This window comes from Peromyscus leucopus, chromosome 4, assembly GCF_004664715.2.
Source record: "Peromyscus leucopus breed LL Stock chromosome 4, UCI_PerLeu_2.1, whole genome shotgun sequence".
Lineage (NCBI taxonomy): Eukaryota > Metazoa > Chordata > Mammalia > Rodentia > Cricetidae > Peromyscus > Peromyscus leucopus.
In genome coordinates, this window is record NC_051066.1 from 31,972,053 (window position 1) to 31,994,563 (window position 22,511).

The window sequence follows — 22,511 nt, forward strand, 5'->3', positions numbered from 1 at the left end:
CACAGAGATCCGCCTGGCTCTGCCTCCCGAGTGCTGGGATTAAAGGTGTGTGCCACCACCGCCCGGCTTAAAATAAATTTAAAACAAGAGAAATAAATGAATCTACAGTTGAAGCTATATACTGTGAGACAAAAAAAAAGTACCATGGTGTTGCAAATGTCTTGATTTTCATAATTATTCTTTTATTATATGAACAAAATTACCTTATTCTTAGGAAACAGACACAAAAGCCTTGATGTAGGTAAATAAATAAATAAATGGTATGTGTCTGTTTAGACCAAAACAGAGAGTTAACTCTTACCAAGCAAGTGAAAGACTTGTATGATAAAAAATTTGAGTCACTGAAGAAAAACCTGAAGAAGAAGATATCAGAAGATGGAAGGATTTCCCATGCTCATGGATCAGTAGTAGTAACATAATAAAAAATAACTATCTACCAAAAGGAGTCTACAGATTCAATGCAATCCCCCACAAATATTTCAACATAATTTTACAGACCTTGAAAGAAAAACTCTCAACTTCATATGGATAAACACACATTTTAAACATAAGCACAAGATGTTCACACAAAATAGGGGCCTGAGATCTGCTTATTCCCCCAAATAAATGTAAACAGATGAATATAGCTGCAGCTGAAGGGAGATATAGGATCAAATTAATTTGTTTTAACATAATTGTTAATGTTAGGATTTTTGTATAGTGACAAGGACCCATCATAGTCGATAAACTGAATCAGACAAGACATGCACATCAATAAAATATTTGAATATGTAAGAGCAGATGTATTACACTGTGAAAGGACACTTAATCCATTGAAACAGTTGTACTTGCAGATCCATGGGTGGTGATAGAAGTAAGCAAGTAGATGCATTCAGTCTGGCAGTATGAAAAATTTTCTGGTTGCATTTAATCTGGTCTGCTAACTTAGAAGCCCGGTGATGAGTTGTGAGTAACAAACATGGAGATGGCAGTAGGAGGAAGGGGAAGGAGGTGGGAAATTGCCTAAGGGGTGGATTGATTTGTATTCGAACTGCTGAAATATTATTGTGAAATAGGGAGAGTTCACTGTGGTATGGGCTCATAGATTTACAATGTGAGTAAATGGGAAAGATAACTGGAAAGAAACCAGAGTCATCTGGGAATCAGGAACCTCACTTGAGGAATTGCCTCCATCAGATTGGCCTGGAGGCAAGTTTGTGGGGTGTTTTCTTGATTAATGATTGATGTGCCAGGGCCCAGCCCACTGTGGTCAGTGCTAATCCTGGGCAGCCCTTTGTTATATAACAAAACAAGCTGAACAAGTCAGAGGAAGTAAGCTTGTAAGAAGTGTTTTTCCATGGTTTCTGCTTCAGTTCCTGCCTCATTCTTACCTTGAATCCTTGCCTTGGCTTCCCTCAATTATGGACTATAATCTGTAAACCAGATAAACCTTTTTCTCTCCAAGTTTTTTTGGCCAGTGTTACTCACAGAATGGAGAGTACCTATGTTTACCTGCTTATTTATTAAAGTAGGGCTGGGGAAATTTGGTTAATTGGTCTATTACTTTGATGGGGCTTCCATTACAATGTATAACAGACTGAGTGGCTTAAGCAATAGAACTTTATTCTCCTGGAGTTCCTTTTATTCTTAGAGATTTCTTTTAAAATTAACTTTATTTATTTGGTGTGTGAGGGCCCAGAGTGGGCTCATGTGCCTTGGCACATACATGTCAGGGAAGAACTTGCAAGAGTCGGTTCTCTCTTTTCACCACATTTGTGGGTCCAAGGATAAACCTTAGGTTATCAGACTTGGTGGCAAGCCTGCTGAGCATTCTCACTGGCCCCTTTTGGGCTTTCTCTGTGTCTGCTACATGGCTCTCTTCAGCCTACATTTCCTTGTGGCTTGCCTGTTTTTGTTCATTTCTCTTCCTACAAGGACTCTCAGTATTATTGGATTAAGACTCACCCATAACACTTCATTTAACCTCAATTTTTCTTCTTACATTCATTTTCTTACTTATTTTTAAAAAGATTTTGTATTTTCAAAATGGTGTGTGTGTGTGTGTGCATGCGTGCGTGCGTGCGTGCGTGCATGTGTGTGTATGAGGTTACATTTCTTGGGATCTGGCTCTTTCTTGCCACCTTGTGGTATCAATGGATGGAATTCAGGTCATCAGCCATGGCCACAGGCATCTATACTTGCAGAGCTCTCTTGTTGGCCCATAATTACTTTCTTAAAGCAATCTTCACATATAGCCATATTCTGAGATACTGTGAATTAAGAATTCAACATAGGCCTTGTTAGCTGTGGAAAGAGTGAGATCAACTTTTCTATGATGACTAGTGCTGGAGTTTTAAAATATTTCCAATAGTTTTAAATGTTTTAAAGAATTAAGAACAGAGATTGGAGATATGAAATCCTGTTCTCGTGTAGAATGTTTTTTAATGTCAGGATACAATGGGAAAATCAGTTTTTAAATGCATTATAGATAGATGCTTAGAAAAAAACATAAGGGGCATAAAAAGAGGATATGTGTTATTTTAGTGTGTATTGATAGGGAATAAAGGCAAGGGGTCCATCAACTTACCACTAGCTTAAGCTAGGAGTATGTATGTACTCATGCTAGGAATTGGTGTATTTAAGAAACATCCCAGGAGACCCAAGTGAGTGACATGGAGAACAAAAGTCCAGGATGAGATCAGAAGAGCTGCAAATAGAAGGAAGCTGTTTTATCTTTTATAATTTCTTTGATAAACCAAAAGTTGATTAGATTACAGAATCAGGATACTTAGACATGAGATCTGTTTTTACCTTACAAAGGAAGTTTAGTTTTCATAGAAGTAAAATGCACAGATCTCAAGTGCACAAATTTTAATGAGTTTTCAGTATCATAAAATCTGTGTAATTCATACGTCTTCAGAGGATACATTTATTAAATGTAATATTTCTGCCTTATAATAGTTTTATTTTTCAAGTCCCTAAACAGTCACGTACTGGAGATGCAGTGTGTTTGCAAGGGTTCATGAGTGTCCGCATGCCTTTTCCTTTATTTGATGGTAGTTCTAAAAATAATATTACTATTATTAATAATACTACTAGCTAAGATAGGTTGAGTCCCTCCCATGTCACAGGCAACGTTGCAAGAGTTTTACATGCCTTAATCCATTCATATTTATCTCAGCCTTTTGAAGCAGCTGTTACTGCTTATGTTTTATAGACAGAAAAACGAAGTGAATACATAAACACACACACACACACACACACACACACACACACACACAAAGCATTTGCTACGATGTTTCATATTGGTTGAATTTAATATTATGGCCCATTTTCCCTTTGCTCAGATACAAGTGAGGAAACATTTCTTTCTTTTCATTCCATAATCTTTACACAAAAGGCATGTATTTAATTTTACCTTTACTGGCCTCCTTGAGTCTTAGTATATACCTTTTAATATGGTGCAGTTTCTTTTCTTTTCTTTTTTTATTATTAAGAAATTTATGTTCATTTTACATCCAAACCACAGATGCCCCTCTCCTTCTGCCTTCTGCCCCCCAAGCTTTCCCTCCCAACCCACCCCCCATTCCCACCTCCTCCAAGGCAAGGCCTCCCATGGAGAATCACCTGAGCCTGGTACAATCAGCTGAGGCAGGTCCAAGCCCCTCCCCCTGAACCAAGGCTGTATAAGATGTCTCACCATGGGCACTGGGCTCCAAAAAACCCGCTTATGCTATGGTGCAGTTTCTAAGAAGACTTTTAATTTTGCCTGTGAGTGGATTCTCCTGATGTATATTAATTTTTTATCTTCAGCCACACAAAGGCCAGTCATTTTTTCAGTCATATCTGGATCTAAATCAGCATAAATTTTGATTTCTAGTCCCTGGATTTATGGGTTTATAAAGAAAATGTGCATAATGGCTGTTCACTTCCAGTGCTTTTGTAGTTATCTACTATGTTAAAAGTTTGAAAAGTACCTCAAATTTCTGGAAGCTCTATCAGCACTCTCAAAGTAGTTTCTAGAATGCTCTGGCAGCTTTAAGTACAGCCTCATAAAATAGATTAAAAAAATTTCTCCCATTATGTAATTTTCTATTAAAGAGAATATATGCCTACAGATAAAAATGCCTAATAGCAACTAAGCTAGATTCCCCAGGGAAATAATAGCCTTCTGGTTGAAAAAAAACAAAACAAACTAACCCATCTAGACTTTTCTCTTTATACAATTGTTGCCAACTCCCCTAAATTTTATCTAGATTTTTATTTTTATAATAAAGTTAGGAAATACTGCATATTTCTAAGTAAAAGTCCCATAATATCTTGTAAAATATCACTTATGTGCTGAAAAAGAAGGGAATTGGAGGTATGCAAGGGTGTTTGATGTTTTTTTGTGTCTTAAAAGTTTTTTTCCCTAGAGCAATACCTGACAAAGCAAAATGCTACTAGGCACGGTGTTTGTTGTGTGCTTAAAGTCTCTGCACTCAAGAGGTTGAGGCAAGAGGATTTTAAGCACAAGGTTCGCAGAGAAAATGTAGCTGAGATTTTGTCTCAATTTTTTCTCAAAGAAAAATAAGAAAGAATTAAAAATAGACAGAGAAATAATAATACTAAAAGATTTTTGAACTTCTTAGGAAAACAGCCAGATGAACCTGTTTGTACAGATTGTTAATGTTCCCTGCTGGATCAGTCAGTCAGAGATACTACAGCAGTGTGCTTTCTTCATTCCCTAAGACACAAAACAATATTTGCAGATAAGTAAGATCGTATTGGAATAAAACATAAGATGCTGACTCTCTTATGCAGATGCTGACTCTCTTAAATAAACCCAGGCTACCGACTGTGCTTACATGTTGGTTAGTCGGCATGTGTATTGTCATCTTTCCAGTTGACCAGGTTTGTTTGCATCAGGAGTATTAGAGTACACACATGAGACAATTATTCCACATGGACCAGAGGATAAGAAGCTGCTTTCCAGATAGAGATTTAGCTAAGTTACACACAGAATTAGAAATTTGAAATAGATATGGCTAGAGTGTCTTATAACTAGACAAGAATATACAACAACTAAGTTTTATCACTGAAATGGTTGAGTTGGACCCCTCTCAGTGCTGTGGATTTTGCAGCACAAATCAAACAGGCTGTGAATGGAGGATGATTTGAATAATGCTTGAAGTCATAATAGGATGTGATTTCACTTTCTATCATAACTGAGGTTAAAATTAAATTCTTCATAACCTCACTTGCTTGGCTCCTATTAGGAAATGACTTATCTTAGGCATTTTAATATTTAATATTAAGTTATTTCAGATTTTGTTGCAAAAATAATTATACTTAAAAAAATTCTCCTTCATCTTGCTTGAGCCTCATAACACTTTCTGAGGTGGATGGGGCAGGAAAGACATTATCAATAAAAAGGAAGTGCACAGAGAGGCAAGATGCCTAAGGCCATGTTTTCATTTGATGATAGCCAAGGGCAGTGCTCCTCCTTTCTTTAGATCATTTATTCTAAGGTGTTTCTGCTGGGAAAGTTGAGCCAATTCAGTACGTATTGTTGTTATGTACACTTTCCCATAGGGTTTTTTTCCCCACAATTAATTGAAGGGGTGAATTCTATTTTAGAGTTAAAGAAAGAGAAAAATTTATAGACTCAGTTGTTTCCTATCACAGGTTTAGAAATACACACACACAGTGATAAGAATACAAGTACGAGAGTTGTGCCCTGGTTACCAGGGCTGGAGGCTGAGTTCTAATATTTAGCTGTCATTTTTATATAAAAGTAAAATAGAAAGGAAATGTACTAGATAATATTCCAACCTTTTCAAGAAAAACAAACTCAAAATGTTATGCACTTTTTTGCTTTGCATATATGATTCATCTCTGTCCTTTTGCAAATATTTATCCATATATATCTGAATAAATACAAATTTTATGTTGTTATTGAAATTAGAGTCTTAGCTGGGTGGTGGTGGCACATACCTTTCATCCCAGTACTTGGAGGCAGGGGTAGGTGGAGCTCTGTGAGTTTGAGGCCAGCCTGGTTTACAAAGAGATTTCTAGCACAGCCAGTGCTATTACATAGAGAAGCTCTGTCTCAAAAATCAAAAACAAAATAAACAAACAAGAAAAAAAACCCCAAAACCCAACAACAAAGGTAAATAAATAAATAATGAAAGACAGACAGACAGGAATTATAGTCTTTGCTCTACTTATTTTTTTCCCTTTTTTTAAAAATTTATTTTATTTTACAATACTATTCAGTTCTACATAACAGCCACAGATTTCCTTGTTCTCCCCTTCCTGCCCCCTCCCCTTCCCCCCAGTCCACCCCCCTTACCCACCATCTCCAGATCAAGGCCACCCCCGAGGACTGAGATCAACCTGATAGACTCAGTCCAGGCAGGTCTAGCCCCCTCCTCCCAGATTGAGCCAAGAGTCCCTGTATAAGTCCCAGGTTTCAAACAGCTAACTCATGCAGCGAGCCCAGGACCTGGTACCACTGCCTAGATGCCTCCCAAACAGATCAAGCCTATCGACTGTCTCACCTATTCAGAGGGCCTGATCCAGTTGGGGGCCCCTCAGCCTTTGGTTCATAGTTCATGTGTTTCCATTCATTTGGCTATTTGTCCCTGTGCTTTATCCAGCCTTGGTTTCAACAATTCTCGCTCATATAAACCCTCCTCTTTCTTGCTAATTAGACGCCCAGCGTTCCACCCGGGGCCTAACCATGGATGTCTGCATCAAGATTCCTCAGTCCTTGGATGGGGTTTCTGGCACAACTATTAGGGTGTTTGGCCATCCCATCACCAGAGTAGGTCAGTCCCAGCTGTCTCTCAGCCATTGCCAGCAGTCTTTTGTGGGGGTATCTTTGTGGATTTCTGTGGGCCTCTTTAGCACTTTGTTTCTTCCTTTTCTCATGTGGTCTTCATTTACCATGGTCTCCTATTCCTTGTTCTCCCTCTCTGTTCTTGATCCAGCTAGGATCTCCCGCTCTCTTTCCCTCGACCCTCGCCGTTCATTGCTCCCACTCATGTCCAGGCTGTTCATGTAGATCTCAAACCACTCTTGGGCATATACCCAAGAAATGCTCAATCATACCACAAGAGCACTTGCTCAGCTATGTTTATATCAACATTGTTTGTAATAGCCAAAACCTGGAAACAACCTAGATGCCCTTCAACTGAAGAATGGATAAAGAAATTGTGGCACATATACACAATGGAATACTACTCAGCAGAGAAAAACAATGACATCATGAGGTTTGCAGGCAAATGGATGGATCTAGAAAAAATCATCCTGAGTGAGGTAACCCAGACTCAGAAAGACAAATATGGTATGTACTCACTCATAGGAGGATACTAGATGTGGAACAAGGATAACTGGACTGCTACTCACATCACCAGTGAGGCTACCTGGAAAACAGGACCCCAAGAAAGACACGGGGATGCTCCACTTATTTTTAACTCTTACTTTGTGGATCTTGAATTTGAACGTTTTACTAGTTTCCATTGGCTATCATAAGTAGCATTTCTGTTGTCTTAGTCAACTAAATCAGTTATCATAAATTTAAAGAGCTCTTTACCTTAGAAAATTGTACTTTGTGTTACTATTTTGAAACATAATCATGAAGTATATCAATTGTCTTTGTATTTAATATTGTCATCTAAAATATCTCTGCCAAAACAGTGTTATTTATCTTACATCTAACAATTTATACTTTACTTGGAATTTATTTTTTTATTTCCTGGTACTGGAAATTGAACTTAGGTCCTTGCCCATGCTCACCAAGCACTCTCTACTTGATTGCTAGTGTTTTTCCTTTAATTGAAAATAGATTTTTTCCTACATAATATATTCTGATTATGATTTCCCCTCCCTCTATTCCTCTCAGTTCCTCACCATCCCCATTACCATTCAGATCTATATTTGATGATACTTTAAATATAGCAAATGATATCAGATAATTTTTGATCTGATGTGTTTGTTATACAGAAACTAGTTATATAGTTGCTTCTCAATGCAATAAATATAAATATATGTATAAGACATTAATTTATATTTCTTTGGATGTCTCTCAAGAATTTTGCAGCTTTTTTTTGTTCTTTACAAGGCATAATCATTTTGCTTATTTTTCATCAGTATGTTGTTTCTCATTGATAAATAGTTCAAATGCACACTATCTATGCCAAGATATACTTCTCCTCTGTATTTTTCTATGTAGACCACAAACCAGATACTTTTAAGACTAACAAGTGTTGATTTATTTCATGAATTGCTGATAAATTGATCATCTAAGAGCCTTTTTCAAAAATCTTTTTTTTTTTTTCATTCATGGTTTCTCTGTGTAGACCTGACTGTCCTGAAACTCACTTTGTAGACCATGCTGGCTTTAAATTCAGAGATCTGCCTGTCTCTGCCTCTCAATTGCTGGGGTTAAAGGTGTGTGCTCCTGCCCCTATCCCCAGCATCCTTTGTAAACTTGATCACACTTAATCCTATCAAATCTTTAGATGTGGCATTGTTAACATTATTCCACAGATTAGAAAAATGGAAGCAGAGAAGGTCTTCAAGTATTAGCAAGTGAATGGACTCAGAGTTGCCGTTTATCTAAGTATTGGCTGTTAGACTCTGTGGAACATTGTTATTTCAGGATGATTTCTTTTTCTATGCAATATTGGGTTGCCAAAAGAACTCTATCAGAGTAAATTGGAAGCATGCTCCTTGACATCCTAGTGATATATAGGACAGCATGATAAGGTGTAAGGTAAGGTCAATACCAATTGAAGATATCAAACAGTGTGTCAAAGTTTCAACCAGTAGCATAGTGAGAGTTCAGGGACCATGTGTTAGCATCTGAGCTACCCGGCATGGTAAAGTCAGAGTGGCTTTTAGTTTTGCATTTGAGGACCTGGATGCTGGCATATCTGGGGGCATGAACTGAGTCTTTTTTTTTTTTTTTTGTATTCTAGTTGCTCTGTGTAAAAGTTCCCTGTATCATAATGACAGTTCTTTCTTTTTTGTTCTAATACAGTGGGATGCATCCTGCTTTTGTCCTGGAGTTCACCTCTGTGGCTTAGATTTGTCTCAGGAACATTCGTCTTCATTCTCTGTGTTAACTAGAAATCAATCATGAGGAGATTTGTCTACTGCAAGGTGGTTCTGGCTACGTCGCTGATGTGGGTCCTTGTTGACGTCTTCTTACTCCTGTACTTCAGCGAGTGTAACAAATGTGATGACAAGAAGGAGAGATCCCTGCTGCCTGCACTGAGGGGTGAGTGTTCATGAAGAAATAGGTGCAGGTGCATGACAAAACAGGAAATCCTCAAACTAGATGAGTTTTGCCTTATCACATTAGAAGAGCATTTTAGCAGAACTGTCATGCACATTTAACTACGTGGAAGTTGTTATACTTATGTAGCCATAAGTATCCTTTAGGAAGAAATGACAGTAGCTATCCAAACTCTTTAAGATATCTTTCAATTTCTACCATTCCAATGTCCTCTGAAGGTATATGAAGAATTACTTGAGGAATGTTCTGATTAGACAGAATTTCAAGTCTAGGCTCTAAGAAGCCAGTCATCTTTAAAGATCAAGCACATAATACAGGAAGGAAATATTAGAGTGAGACATGTGGAGACTGTAGACAATTGGAGATAGAGTTGATATGACAATGATATAATTTCCACAGCAGCTTTAAAGTCAGTTGTTAAGTCAATATACATTAGTGACCACATTCATCTTGTGGCCGCCAGAGTGTTAGCTCCAGGTTAAAGGCAAAAGTAATTTTAGGCATATTATAAAGTCACTTTATCTAGTATTTTCTTCTTTAAGGAGCAGTTTCAATGACTAGAAAGCAGCAAATTCTAAACAAATATGATAATGTGTATTAAGTGGTGACTTATCAAGGAAGGCATGAGTTTAGGTGTCTGCAAATATTTTTTTTTTATTTTGTTCTTTGTGATATCAAGGCCCAAAGTATGTGTATTTCTGAAATACACATAATAAATGTGACTTACGAAGTTCAAAACGTGCTCAAGGGTGTTCCATGCCTTGAATTATAATGGATTCATGTTTAATAATAATATATATAATATATACATACAAAATAAGCATTTACCTTTGAGTTTAAGCTGAAATGTTTGAATCTATAAATTACTGTGTTAAAATCTTTCATTTCTTAATTGATGTAATATACTTTTAATTTAGCAGTTTAAAGATTATTTTTTAGTCAAAATGTTCTGGTAAATGGAATTTAATTTGTACTATTCAACTTGAGGAAGCTTAGAAAGCATAGAGTATTTCTGAAAATTAGTTTTAGTTCAGAGTGCTTTGGACATCTTGCTAAAATGATCTTGCTCAGTTGGAAACATTATGAGTATCCTCCTCTTCTCAAAATCCATCTGCACCTTTCAGTATAGATTTGACTTCACACAGAGAATTGATAGAGAGAGAGAGAGAGAGAGAGAGAGAGAGAGAGAGAGAGAGAGAGAGAGAGAGAGAGAGAACTATATAAGTGATCACTATTTCCATTTAGATAGTTTGTGTGCATTTTAAGCCTTTATTACACAATAAGGAGGACCTTACAAGCCCTACTTTTGATCAATGGACATGGCATAGATTTCCTGATCTTTAATGAAAACTCTAGAATAAGCATTCTCCACCTCTTTGCTGGAGTCATGGAGCTGCTGCTTGTCTGCAAGAGAAAGTGTGTTTGAGGCATTATATCAGTGCAGAATGCTCACTTTATCATGTGCGCAGTGGAGACATCTAGTTTGGTCACCAAGAAATACTATAACCTGACACAGCAAAACCAGAATGGTCTTTTCTACAAGTACCAAAACCATGCAACTTTGCTGATTTATGTCTTTAATTCAGTGTTTAAATCTCCAAATGTGAAATATGATGCTGCAAGGCAAAATGCTTCTTCTGGGGCTTATTTTGTGAACATTGACTTATTTGTAAAATGTTGTCCTGTTCCATTAGGGCTACTATGACAACACAGACAGGCTGGGTGTTTTCTACACAACAGAGTTTTGTTTTTTATGGTTCTAGAAACTAGAAAATCTAAGATCAAGGTGCTAGTTAGGTCTTCAGGAAACCAAGGACAAATGGCTAGCTGAGAAGCTAGGATTCTGGCCTCTAGTCTCTCTCTCTCTATCTCCATTACCTGTTGCAGAGTCCTGGATCTTCATCCATTTGTCTTGGGTTTCTTTGAGACCTAACAGTACTGAATGTGGTGTCTTGGAAGACACATTTCTTATAAAAGTCAGTCTTCCTACTAACCTCACTTGGCTGGTGGTGGAAGCATACCTTGTAAAATTTTTCCTGGCCAGTGACATGTCTCTGAAGTTTTAATATTGCATAAATTTAATGTTAAGTAAAATTCTTAATATTAAGTAAATTTTGAGAAAGTATAGTTCAAAATTAGTAATGATATTGATGTGCTGTTACTTTAAAAATCTGACTTGGGAAATGAGAAGAATGTGGGGGTTGTAAATATGGAGAGGGTGATGTTTATGTCATTCTGTATGCTGTGAATATGCGTTGCTCTGATTGGTTGATAAATAAAGCTGTTTGGCCAGTGGTGAGGCAGCATAGGGTTAGATGGGACATTCTAACTACGAGGGGAAGGAGAAAGACAGAGAACAGAGGATACTCTACCACCCGCCACCATGAGAAGCAAGATGTAAAATACAGGTCAGCCACAAGCCACGTGGCAAAATATAGATTTATAGAAATGGGTTAATTTAAGATATAAGAAGTAGATAACAAGAAGCTTGCCATGGCCATAGTTTAAAAATATTAGCCTGTGTATATTCATTTGAGTCCAAGTGCCTGGGGGACAGGCAGGTGAGAGAGATTTGTCCTGATCACGGGCCAGGCAGGACACAGAAAACTTTTAGCTACAGAGAGGTATGATAAATGCAGAAGTAGAAGTGGGTAAAATAACAGTAAGGATTTCTAAAAATTCCATAAAGATTCATGCTATTAAGGATCTATGTAAAAAAAAAAAAGACAGAAAACAAACTGTAATACATGTAAACCTTTATATAGGTATGCATAGGTAGTTTCATTGAAATTTTCACATCTGGGCTGATAATTTTTCCTCCAAGACCCAAAGATCATCTAACAACAACAACAAAACAACAGCAGGCATGAATCGCCATCCCTTGAGTTGTTGGTAAGGGTTGTTCAAGAGACTCCCAAAACATTATAGGCTATTGGTATTGCTCTTGATTGATTCTCAGAGGTGGAAGATGAGATCATATTGCTAAAGACACCATGCACTTCAGACACAGGATCCAGAGGCCCTTGATCTGGAACTGACCTGAAATCCTCCTACCTGAGGGCTAGCTTTTATGGTACCAGAAACCTCCAAAGGAAGAAAGCAACCAACAGTTCTACCCACCTATTAAACCTATGAACTATGGCAATGACCAGCTGGACATGATAACCCTATGACTATAGTAGGGGCATTTATACTTTGTGGTAATTAATAACTCTCTAGTTGAACTTAAGACCAATTCAACTAGAAGGAAATTATGCCTGGTACTGGAAACTTACCCAACTACCCAGGGCTAGTGACATCATGGATCTTGGTGGAGAATCTACAGCAAGCATAATCACAGATAAGTGCAGTTCTCACCCCTCATCAAAGAAACTTCTCTCTACAACCAATGGGGACCATAGTGGAAAATCACAAGGAAACAAAATGTAGAGTTCTGGAAGCCAGTCCAAAAGGATACATCTACAAAAAAACTTCTGCACTTATAGCTCAGGGAACATTGTGGAAGACAGAACAGAAAAAATGTAAGAGCCAGATGGTCAGTGAGTTTGCTGTAATATTGTGTCTCCTACTAATGACAGATGATAGATACACTCATGAACTCTCAGCAGCATGACTGCCTAAACATAAACTGAATGAGGACAACAATAATAAATGTGATAAAGTAGATGGGGGAAAGCCCAGGAGGCCTCAATCCTAGACAAAAAACTATAGGGAACTAAGGAATGCTAGAGCAGAGAAATAGTCTTTCCCAGGGAAGAGCACACCAATTGGTTATCCAATACCAAGTAGTCAGCTGTAAAAATGAAGACACAAGTAATATTATACAGACTGAGCAGGATATATTTATATATTTAAGAATAAATATGACGCCGGGCGGTGGTGGTGCACGCCTTTAATCCCAGCACTCAGGAGGCAGAGGCAGGCGGATCTCTGTGAGTTCGAGGCCAGCCTGGGCTACCAAGTGAGTCCCAGGAAAGGCGCAAAGCTACACAGAGAAACCCTGTCTTGAAAAATCAAAAAAAAAGAAAAAAAAATAAATATGTATACATATATGCATAAATTTATGTAACAACTATTAATGAAAGAAGACGATATGATTTGAAGAGATCAGGGGTATATATGGTAGGGCTTGGAGGAAGGAAAGGGAAGGGGGAATTGATGTATTTATGTTAGAAGCTCAAAAAATAAAAGAAATAATTAAAAAATAACTGGAACAAATGATACAATTCTTTTATCCATAAGGACTGGGCTATGCTCTGAGTCATGTACAAATTCAATCAAATGGACCATTGTCTTTAAGAATCACATATTCTAGCCTACTAGTCTAGGTACTTTACAAAGCAGAAAGGAGTGACTGCTGAACAGAAAAACTATTTTCAGAATTAAAGTTCTTGAAGTATGAAAGTTATGCAGTTGCATGAAATTTGAGAGTGAGGTGGCTGCAGAAGGGATAAAATACTTTGCAAAAGTAAAGATCCATGAAATCAGTAAATTAATTGATTAAAATTCAATCAGATATAAAAAGAATTAGTATATTTTACATTGAAAACTAGAATGAAGACAAATTTTAAAAGACTTTGAGTGACTGGAAAGGAATTTTAACATGTCCTAAGGGGCAGCAATGTTATTGAAACTTGTTAGAAAGTGTGCATTAATCATGCACAGACACTTGGAAGAATACAATGGAATACACAGTGTAATAGTAGTGGCAGTTTTATCTTGATTTATATAATTAGCAGTTTAAGTTTTATCTATTTATAAAACCATTCAAATTAGATGGTAACTAATAGAATATTAACTCCTTTAAATTATTCATGCTGCAAAATCTTAAGAACAAGAATTATTTCCTTACTGTAAAATTTAATTTTGATATTTTCTTTTTTCTTTTTTTCTTTTTTTTTTTTTTTGAGCTGAGAACCGAACCCAGGGCCTTGCACTTGCTAGGCAAGCGCTCTACCACTGAGATAAATCTCCAATCCCTAATTTTGATATTTTAAATACTAGTCCTAGTTCACCACAGTGTATATATCATACGTATATGAACATTTTTATTTATTGGTTTACCTAAGTAAACCACTAAAATGTAATTACTCATTTTTCTTTTTTGTTTATTTCAAATATAATTACCCCATTACCTCACTCCTACCTCCTCCATATCTACCTTCCACGCTCCTTCCAAATTCAAGGCCTCTTCTTTAACTATTGCTGTTACATATACATGTAAGTGAGGAGGCATACCAATACAGTCTGCCTAGTCTGTTCAGTGTTGCTTGCATTTGTGTATTCCAGGACTAATCTCTTACTATTGGAAAATCAATCAGGGATTCATTGCTGGGGAAGATCAATTCTTCCTCTTTCAGTGGATATCAATTGCTTATAGCTTTTCCCCATAGGGATGCGGCCCCATGTGATTTCTCCATCTACATCGGGATGTTAATTGCTCACATTTTTTGGTTCTTATTTAGGCACTCACTTTGTTGGGATTTCGTGAGTGTAGCTTTCCCATCACAGCTAGAAGGCACAACCTCACAATGGACTTCCTGATCCTTTGGCTCATACAATCTCTTTATCTCCTCTTGTAGGATGTGCTTCGAGCCTTACATGCAGGAGTTATGTTGTAGTTGTATCAGTTGGAGATGGGATCCCAGGATCACTTGCACTCTATGTTTTGACTAGTTGTGGACTTGTGTAATGGCCTTCTTCGATTGCAAAGGGAAGCTTCTTTAATGAGGGGTGAGAGTCTGTGAGTATAAGGATAAGTGTTTAGAAGGTAGTAGAAAATTATACTGGTTTAGGAAAGTGGTGGCAGTAGATTGTCTTCTACAAGTCATGACCTCCCTAGCCATAAGTAGTTGGCTAGATTTACAGTATATTTTGTTTAATATTAAGTAAGATCAGATAATATATTTAATAAACATTAGTTGAGGGATGGTTCATGTCAGAGCTAATGATAAAATCATAACAAAGAAGACATGGTATATAGATCTGGCTCAATGGCCAGATGCCTAGCACAAATGTGGTCTTGGATTCATTCTCTAGTACTGAAAAACCAGCCAACTCACCATACAGGCAAACATTGGCACTGAAATGCCCAGAAGACATGTTCTTGTTTTCATGTTTACCGAGGAGACAAGAAAAGAGCATTATGTAAATGGAATGTCAGGATATCCATCGTATGATATCAGGGGGAGTTAGTGTGTGTAAGGATAAAATAAAGACAGCAAAATCAGGAAGAGACGATGTATTTAAAGGGAAAATATAACTTTCGTTTCCGTAAAGGCTATAAGTACAGTGATAACTGAACTGAGAGGATGAGATGGCACTTATTAAATAACTAACCAATAAAATGACAATGGGCAAATTGGAAGCATCCACTGCTAATCAAAGTTATAAAATTGGTGTGTTGTATCAGAAACAAGTGACAAAGGTAAATTTTCTGTTCATTTTGTCCATTCCTACCATTATTACAGAAGATAGTGCCTGTCTTATAGTGCTCAGTTAGCATTGCTAATATATGGTCTGATTTATGTTTTCTGTGTTCCCATGATGATAGAATTTATGTACATGGTTTAAAGAAATAAATGCATTATTATGGATAAGGTGGGCTTCAAATTCGTTGTTACAAGAATAGCCTTAGCTTTGAATACTTAAAAATATCTTTCATTGGCCTTTATCATTTAATTTGCCATCCAAATTTAGCAAATTTATAGTTTAGAAACTCTCTTTTTTCCCTCCCATAATCGGCCTTGTGTTTCCATGTCAATGGTGCTTTTATTACACAGAGGCTTAGAAAATGTCATTGCATATGTGTGTGATAATATTGCTTTCAGTGGAGGAGCTTCTAATGGAATGGCATTTCAAGTGAGTGTGAGGAATTAGTCTACACAAGGAAGTGATAATAAGGATTTTGAAAAGGATCTAGTTAGTGGATATTTGACTCATATAGGAAAATCATAGAGAGAAAAAAATCAGAAATGATGAATGATTAAAATAAAACAATATTGGAAGCTTTAAGATGGAAAGATCAAGAGTGAATTAATTGATTTATAGAACCTGTCTCAACATTAGTAAATGAGGAAACCCCTTAGTGAATACAACTTTTGGAGCAATTAAGGAATGTAAAATTTCAAATCATATTATTGAAGTATCTATCCAAATGGTTAATTTAATTTTGATGAGTTTTGAGAATTAGTTCCTTGGCTCTTCCTCACAATTATGGTATCATCCATGGCAAAACTACTTCATAATTTCAGTCAGTTAATTCGACATTCACTAGACTGTTTTTTGGAAACACTGGTAGTTTTATATATTCTAGGAAATCTGAAGAGTGGGATAGTGTACCCATAAATTCCTCTGCTTGAATGCATTTGCTCAGCATTAGTATTTTTAGGTTATTCACAGTGACGAGCATTATCAGTGGTTCCATCAAATGGAATACCGGACACAGGACAATTCATTTAGAACTGAAGTTTATTTGTTCTTGCTCTTGAATCTTGGTAATGTAAGGTCAACTCACTGGCAGATTTGGTTCTTGGTTCTAAGATGACAGATTGTTGCTTTATACTCCAGAGTGAGGCCATCATATCCTCAGATAGGAGATCAGGTGAGGAGCACCCACCGCTATCAGCCTTTTACAGCAGCGTTTATCCACAAAGGAGTGCTTAGGCCCTCCTATCTAAACCTCCTCTGTACTCTACATCTTGACAGCTGGACATTGGAGACCAAGAGCCCAAGACCTATGGGTGAGACATCCACTGAAATTCAAACTGTGGCATGTGGACAGACAGCAAATGTTTATCCTTTCACTTAATGGAGTCTTAATTCTTTTTTTTTTTACTGTTATGAATAAATCCTGGTACATTTATGTATAAATCTATGTGTGGACAAATGTTTTCATAACTCCTGGAAATATACCAAGGAGTAGAAATGCTGAGTCATACGCTAAGTGTGTGTTTAGTTTTGTGAGGTACTGCCAATCTGTTTTCACAACTTTGAAGACAGTTTTCTGTTCCCCTCAGCAGTGTAGGAGCGTTCTGGATCCTCATCATCCTTGCCAGCACTCCACAGTCATGTGTATTAACTTTAAGCCAATTTAGTTAAGGTATTGTAGTATCCATTATTATTTTTGTCACTTGCTTTTCTTGGTAATTATACAATGTTCAATATCATTTTATGTTTTATTTTGTAGTCTTTTATGAACTGTTCAGTTTTTGCTCATTTTTTAATTAGGTTACCTGTTGCCTTACTTTAAAAGAAAATAACATGATAGAGGGAGATAAAGTGGGGATAGAGAGAAACCCAGTGCTAGAGAAGTTGCCAGGAATCCCCAAGGATGACCCCAGCTTGGACAACTAGAAATAGTGGAGAGGGTGCCTCAACTGGTCTGGCTTACTCCAGTGATCAGATCAATGAACAGCCTAACTGTCATCACAGAGCTTTTCTCCAGTGAGTGATGGAAGCAGATGCAGAGATGATGCACAGCCAAACTCCAGGCAGAGCTCCAGGAGTCCAGTAGGAGGGAGAGAGAAGGGATTCTATGAGCAAGTGCATCAGGATCATGATGGGGAAACCTGCAGAGATGACCAAGCCAAACTAGTAGGAACTCATGAAAGTTGGATCAATGGCTGTGCAGCCTGCATGAGACTGGGCTGGGCCCTCTGCATGGCGAGACAACTGTGTAGCTTGATCTGGCTACCCCTGACAGTAGGATTAGAATCCATCCCTGGTGCATGATCGGGCTTTTTGGAGCCCAATACCTATGATGGGACACCTCTTGCAGCCTTGAGGCAGGGGGAAGGGTTTGGACTTTCCTCTCCTGGATGTGCCTCCTCATGGGAGGCCTTGCCTTCTTGTAGGGAGAGAGGGGCATGGGTTGGGAGAGGGAGGCTATGGGGGGTGGGAGGAGGGAAGAGGGAGACCTTAGATTGGTGTGTAAAATGAATAAAAATTTTTCTTAATAAAAAATTTAAAAAAGAAAATATTTTCTCAAAAGAGCAGTTATTTTTAATTTTGATAAAATGGAATACATTATTTTTAGATATGTGTTTATTATGTGTATCCATTTGTGTATTTGTGTGTGTGTGTGTGTGTGTGTGTGTGTGTGTGTATCATATACCTACATGGTGACCACAGAGGCCAGAAGAGGGTGTGGGTCACCTGGAACTAGGTTAAAGGACTATTGTTATCTGTTATATGGGTACTGGGAACCAAACCAGATCCTCTGCAAGAGTAGCGAGTATTTTTAATGGCCGAGGCATTACTCTAACCTCATATGCAACATATTATCATTTTTCCCTTTGAGGGTTTCTATCTATAATTTTATTTTCTTTCCTATCTATAAAATCTTTATGTCATGACAGTTTCATTGTGAAAGTTCTCTCTAGAAAATACATGGTTTTATCTTTAAAGGTTTGGCTAATTTTTGTACATAGTAAAAAAGGTAATTATAAAAATCCAGGACTTTAATAAAAGTTTAAACAATAACACAACAAAATTGTATTTGTAGAATGTATGAATGATTTTTATAAATATTTACTTTCTAAATTTAATTTCATGTTATTTGTAATTAACAAAAATTTTATTGAATAATGTTCCAAAATTTATTTTGTTCCAAAATAAATTTTGTTGTGTGTTACTTTTGAATCTTTTTTGATTTTAGTTTTACTTTTTAAAAATTCCATATTTGTGTACCCAATTTATATCATTCTTCACTCCCCCAGCCCCTCCTGTGTCTACCTCTACTCCCTCTCAATTTAATCACCTCATTTTCTTTATTATTCTTTCATCTAAGTAATTAAATAAATATATAAGTTGATATAAAATGTATTAAATACCTTGCCAAAACTTTTAGGTATGTTATGTTAATGCTCTTGTCTGCATCTTTAAGCATTGCATTGGAAGAGAGAGAGAGAGAGAGAGAGAGAGAGAGAGAGGGAGAGAGGGAGAGAGAAAGAGAGAGAGAGAGAGAAAGAGAGAGAGAAAGAGAGAGAGAGAGAGAGAGAGAGAGAGAGAGAGAGAGAGAGAGAGAGAGAGAGAGAGAGGTAGAGAGAGAGGAAACTAACTTAACTGGTAGAACTTCTTTAATAATAGTTCATGTTTTCCAATAATACATTTAATTTATATTCAACATAGAAAAATCAAAATTCTAATAAAATAAAGAGGAGAAATAAACTGGAATTTTACATTGAAACTCATGTTACACCAAAATTTAATTTTGATTTTTCAATTTGAACATTTTATCCTTTCTTAATTTTTATAACTCTTTGTCGTAAAAATTTTAAATTGCTTGCATTTTTAACCACTAAATATTCAGTACAGTATCTACTTTATGGTAGAGTCTAGATTATGAGATCAGTTTTTCAAATATATAAGTGCTCTTCATATGGATATTTTTAGTGATTTTTCTGGAAACCTTATTGATCAGGTCTCATTTCCAATATATGAGAATATTCAACTCAAGACTGTATTTATAGTATCACTTCAAATACATCCAATGATTAATTGCTTTCCAATCAGATGTTCTGTGACAAAAAAATAACTAGTCACACTGTTTTAGCTGCTTACCTACATTATGAAATATTATATAAAAACACTTTTCCTGTCATAACTTATTCCATATAATACATTGCCACTTCCTTAAACATTTCCTTTTGCACTTTAAAGGGAGTAATAAAAAGTTAGAACTGTTAATTCATCCTTCATTACTGCCACTTGCCATGTCCTGTGGTCCTGCTTTGCTTTCTCTCCTTTAAAGTATTCTAATATATATAATTTCATTTTATATACAGTTTCATTTTTAATGTATCTCTTTGGGACATGCCTACTTATTTCTTATATGGAGAATGATTTGACCTCCAAAGACAGCTTCTGGGAACCTGACAATTATTCTCCAGCAAGCTGGCACCATTGCTTCAGTTAGGAGGGCTGTTTGCATCTAGTCACCATTTTCTGTGTCAGCAGAGCTTCCTCAGGATCGACTCTGTGCCAAGTCCTGAACTCAGAACATCTTGTTTTCTCTTTCTTTACCTTCTCTCATCTTTATGGAGAAATTAAGAATTATCTTATGAAAATTTTCTATACCAGTGGTTGATGTCATAACTACAAATATTCTCTCTTATAACTACTTAGTCTTTCCAAAGTGACATTACCAGAAATGTCTCTTTGGAGATGATGACTCCATTATCACTTGATCCAACTTCCAATTTCAGCCATTATTTTTCCTGCTTCTAATTATATCTGAAGTAGTCACTATTCTTCCTTGTCACTGAACTGTTGTTACCACTCTACGAGGCTATCATACTGTCCTAATGTTCTGTCTTCCTAACTGTTCATTTCCAGCAGGTTCACATGTTTATTCACCTCCATACCTTAGCTACTAATATCAAGGTAGACCAGGAGGAGGGATTCCACTTATCAATCCTGTACCGTTGCACTTTTATCCTCATCCATTTCAAACTTACTTATAAAATGCCATGCTATAATTTTACAGCTTATGAATTTATACATCTCTTTCACATTTCTCTCCTAATTGTTTAACATCATAGCCAAACCCTGATTTATATATTTCTTCTGTTTTTAAAAAATATTTCAGGTAGCCCCTGTGTAAAATTGAACTGATCTTTTACCAAATGCTTCTCCACCAGTAATTTTTTGTCAGGTCTTACTACTCCAGCTGCTTCACCCCAAAATCTTTGTCATCCTTAGCAATATTCTCACAGCCAGCATCCACAATTCCTATGTATTTTAGGTTCAAATAATACAAAATTTCAAACCTAAGTCAGATCATGCCTTTTTTTTTCTTAATTTTTTTTATTTTTCTTCATTTTACATATCAACCACAGAGCCCCCTCTCATCCCTCCTTCTGCTCCCCCTCCTCCCCCTCGACCAACCCCCCATCCCCTCTTCCAAAAGAGTAAGTCCTCCCATGGGGGGACAGCTAAGCCTGGTATATTCAGTTGAGGCAAGACCAAGCCCCTCCCCCCTGCATCAAGGGTGAGCAATGTGTCCAACCGTAGGTATTGGGATCCAGAAAGCCAGCTCATGCACCATGGATAGATCCTGATCCCACTTCCAGGGGACCCTCAAACAGCTGTGGAACATGCCTTTTTCTGGTCTTAGCACTTATCAGTGCCCCTGAAGTCATTGTGACTATAAGCCTTGTATTCCCTCTCATTCACTCCACTCCTGTGTCCTGACTACTCCTGGACCATATCAGTGTTTTTCTACCTCAGAGTCTTTTCCTTGCTATCTTTTCTTTCTGTACTGTTACCGTTTTTACATTCTCATTGCCTTATTTTCCTCAGACTCTATGCAGGGGTCTCTGACACAGGCAGCCTCAAAGGTCACCCCTTAAGTGTCTCTTACTCTTGTGTTCCTGTCTTTCATTGTTAACCATCAGTATTTCCTGATCTGACATAGTTGATGTGTTATTTATTCTGATTGTTTAATGATTGTTTCCTGTGCTTAGATCGGTCCTTCAGATGCCAAATTGAAGGAACAAACTCCATGATTTCTTCCTTAAAATGATCATGATGGAAGGATCTGCAGAACAAGAATTCACCCCCCCCCAAAAAAAAAAAAACACACCACTGGAGAGAATCATTTTCAGATTCAATTATAAGTCTATAGAGAACAGAGAACACATGTAAACATGACCAACAGATAAAGAAAACACAAGGTTTACCAACATTGTTTTGCCAACTGCTGAAAATAATCATGTTTTCTTCTTTTAGATTGTAACTTTATACAATAAAGAAAACTGAATACATCACCCATGTGGGAATTAACAGATTTCAAGTAAATTTGCCACAGTTTTAAATAATTATTCTTGAGCAGTATTCAACAAAAATTCCTGGAATGCTGGAAATTAGAAAATAACTTTATTTGAAAATGGGGTCTTTGCAAATATAATTGGCTAATAAGTACCGACCTTAAATCCATGACTAATGCATATGACACCTTAATTCTGAACTTTTGGTGTCCAGAACCAAGAGAATCAATTTTAATAGTTCTTAGCCACCAAGTTTTTTTGGTAGCTTATTTCTTTCTTTATTGTTTCAATTGAAGCCATAGGAAGTTCATTTACAATTTGAAAGAAACATTCTCCAAATGAAGATAGGCCTGTCCTAAGTCAGAAGGTGTTTCATTCTTAATATTGAGGTGATTTTTTTTATTCTATGTTCAAGATGCAGCTACAATATAATGGTCCATCATTACAACTTCAATAGTTGAATGAAACTCTATAAG

The 22,511-nt window shown here is 36.8% G+C and overlaps 1 protein-coding gene across 2 annotated transcripts in view; it reads left to right on the forward strand.

Moving 5' to 3' along the window:
* Window positions 1-22,511, forward strand: part of Galnt13 (polypeptide N-acetylgalactosaminyltransferase 13) — a 581,705-nt gene that overhangs the window by 63,676 nt on the left and 495,518 nt on the right. The window contains exon 3 of one of the 2 annotated variants that reach the window (XM_028874800.2): window positions 9,008-9,247. The exons of the other annotated variant lie outside the window; for it this stretch is intronic. Coding sequence (XP_028730633.1) covers window positions 9,106-9,247 — 142 coding nt within the window. The 5' untranslated portion in view covers window positions 9,008-9,105. The remainder of the gene's footprint in view (window positions 1-9,007; window positions 9,248-22,511) is intronic. 2 annotated transcript variants of the gene reach the window in all.